At 37.9% G+C, this 2,406-nt stretch overlaps 1 protein-coding gene across 1 annotated transcript in view; it reads left to right on the top strand.

The window, feature by feature from the left end:
* Positions 1-612, top strand: part of LOC116701124 (uncharacterized) — a 21,455-nt gene extending 20,843 nt beyond the window's left edge. The window contains exon 6 of the mRNA XM_032534696.1: positions 237-612. Within this exon, the coding sequence (XP_032390587.1) occupies positions 237-359 (123 nt within the window). The 3' untranslated portion in view covers positions 360-612. The remainder of the gene's footprint in view (positions 1-236) is intronic.
* The last annotated feature ends 1,794 nt before the right edge of the window (positions 613-2,406 follow it).

Raw genomic sequence — 2,406 nt, 5'->3', positions numbered from 1 at the left:
AGTCTGGTGGAGATATGATGCTCTATACACGCTAAAAGTAGTGATTATTTACATGAAGTCTGGTGGAGATATGTTGCTCTATACACACTAAAAGTAGATATTATGTACATGGAGTCTGGTGGAGATATGCTGCTCTATACACGCTAAAAGTGCTGTTTTTTTACATGGAAACATTTCACAACACAGTGTTGACATGGGCTGTAAGTTGACCTGACGCGACTGTTTTCCGCCTGCAGGACACCATGTGTAATGACTGTCTGTACTCCACCTTCTGTGGGGTGTGCACCTGGTGTCAGATGTCCCGAGAGATGAAAAGAAGAAACATCCCAATCGTTTTGGTCAGTGCCAAGCACTCATAACGACACTCATCAATCATCTCCACCCGGGCTGTCACGTCTTCCAGTTAACTGCAACTAACATGTTAGTATAACTACACTTTAGACTGAAGAGAAACGAATGATTTAAAGAAATGAAGCCTAAAGTGCTCATGCCACCGACTGAAAAACCCAAGGCATAAATCTCTGTAACGGTACTTTATTGAGTTTTTAAGTCTTTAAGAGGGTTGATCTGATGACTCTCCAGCAACATTAAAGTCCCTATTGCAAGATATTAGCTTTAGCTTTTAGGGCGGGTTGATCAGTTTTTAATATTTTTGATTTATTCTTATTTTATTTTTGATTCAATATTGTTTTGATTGGGGATATTTTCAATTACAAAACCAACTTAGCTTGGATATGAAAGAGATGTAACGCTGTGAATTGTATAAGGAACCTTCTAACCTGCTGCATAATTAAAAATATTAAACTTGGTGTTAAGAACTAACCCCAAACCAGAACTTGCACGTGTGCTTTCTTTCATACAAAGACCTAAAGACGTGTACTAGTACCTGCTCAACTCAAGTAAAAAAGCTTCAAAAACGTGGCGGGAAAAAAGCAAAAACGTCAAAATTGACAAAAGATCAGAGGGAAAAGCAACAAAGGTTTTGAAAAAGACGATCAAAACGTTGAAAAGATGGTTTTGACCCAGAAAAGGTTCATAATAAATAATAATAAATAACTTCTTGGGTGTTGAGGAATATTTTTGTGCATGTTTCTACATTTAGAAATATTTTGAGTCGAAAGGTTTGTGTCTTCATTTAGTAAAATATGATGAATAAAAGTGTCTTTCAATACTTTTATTGACCCTCCTGTTGTCCTCGGGCTCAAATTTGACTCATTTTCAAAACTTGTCTCTGTACCAAATTTCCAGAAGAAACAACGTGGATGGCTCCCGAAAAACGCTCTTCGCAAGTTTTATTCAATTTCATAGTTTTTGAAAAAAAAGAACAATGAAAGAAAGTGACAAAAATGTCGGGAAAAGCTTCAGAAACATTGGAAAAAAACGCCAAAATGTCAAAAGGTGCTTTAAAAAATTAGAAACTTTGAGACCAAGTCCAAAGAAGTCTGAGTCCAAGACCAGGACTAGTTGTCTTGTCTTGGACTCGAATAGTCCTGGTCTTGGACTCAAACCTTTTTGGACTCGGTCTGGTCTAGTAAATAAATGCTCGGCCCGCTGCTTTCTTTAAATTTTGATGTTTTATTCAAATTTTATAGCTTTCAAAAAGACTTTTTTATGAAAGACCATTGAACAAAGTGACTGAAATGTCGGAAAAAAGCTTCAAAAACGTTGGAAAAAAACACGGAAATGTGCATTAAAAAATGAGAAACTTTGAGAAAAGTTGAAGGAATCGATCTCCTTGCGTAACTGGTCCGCACATGTTAACCCTCATGTTGTCCTTGGGGACAAATTTGACCCGTTTTCAGTTTTTTTAAACACAAAAAATGGGCCTTTGCAAATGTCAACATTAGAAATATCAAATAACTTTGACCCAAAACGTCAAAAAAGCACCAACGACATTGACAAAGTGACAAAAAATGTGAAATGTAAATGCAACAAAAGTGTCGAAAAAGACGACCAAAACGTTTCGGTTCTGACCCGGAAAACAAAAAGGTTTCACGATAGACAAGAAGACAAGAAGGCAACACTTTCATTAATTATTATGGTTTATTGACGTACCTGACCTTTGACCTGAGGCTGCTCTTATTTTAGGGATGGGAAGCGTTTGAACATACTCCAGGAAATGACATCACAAAAAGAAGAAATGGCGATGTGATTTTGAGGATTTAGAGTTAAATCCTAAATGTAAAACCACATATGTCCACTAGAGGGCGCCACACACTGTAGAGATGCCCGAGGCCGTGTGGGGTCACAGCAGGGCTGTAGTCAAGACCACCATTGTTGAGTCCAAGACAAGTGCAAGACCAGGACTAGTCGAGTCCAAGACAAGACCGAGTCCAAAGAGGTTTAAGTCCAAGTCAAGACCGAGTCCAAAAAGGTTCAAGTCCAAGACAAGACCAAGTCCAAAGA

This window comes from Etheostoma spectabile, chromosome 13 (assembly GCF_008692095.1).
Source record: "Etheostoma spectabile isolate EspeVRDwgs_2016 chromosome 13, UIUC_Espe_1.0, whole genome shotgun sequence".
In the NCBI taxonomy this organism is placed as follows: domain Eukaryota; kingdom Metazoa; phylum Chordata; class Actinopteri; order Perciformes; family Percidae; genus Etheostoma; species Etheostoma spectabile.
Note: the sequence above shows the minus strand (reverse complement) of the source record. Positions and strands in the feature narration are given on the sequence as shown.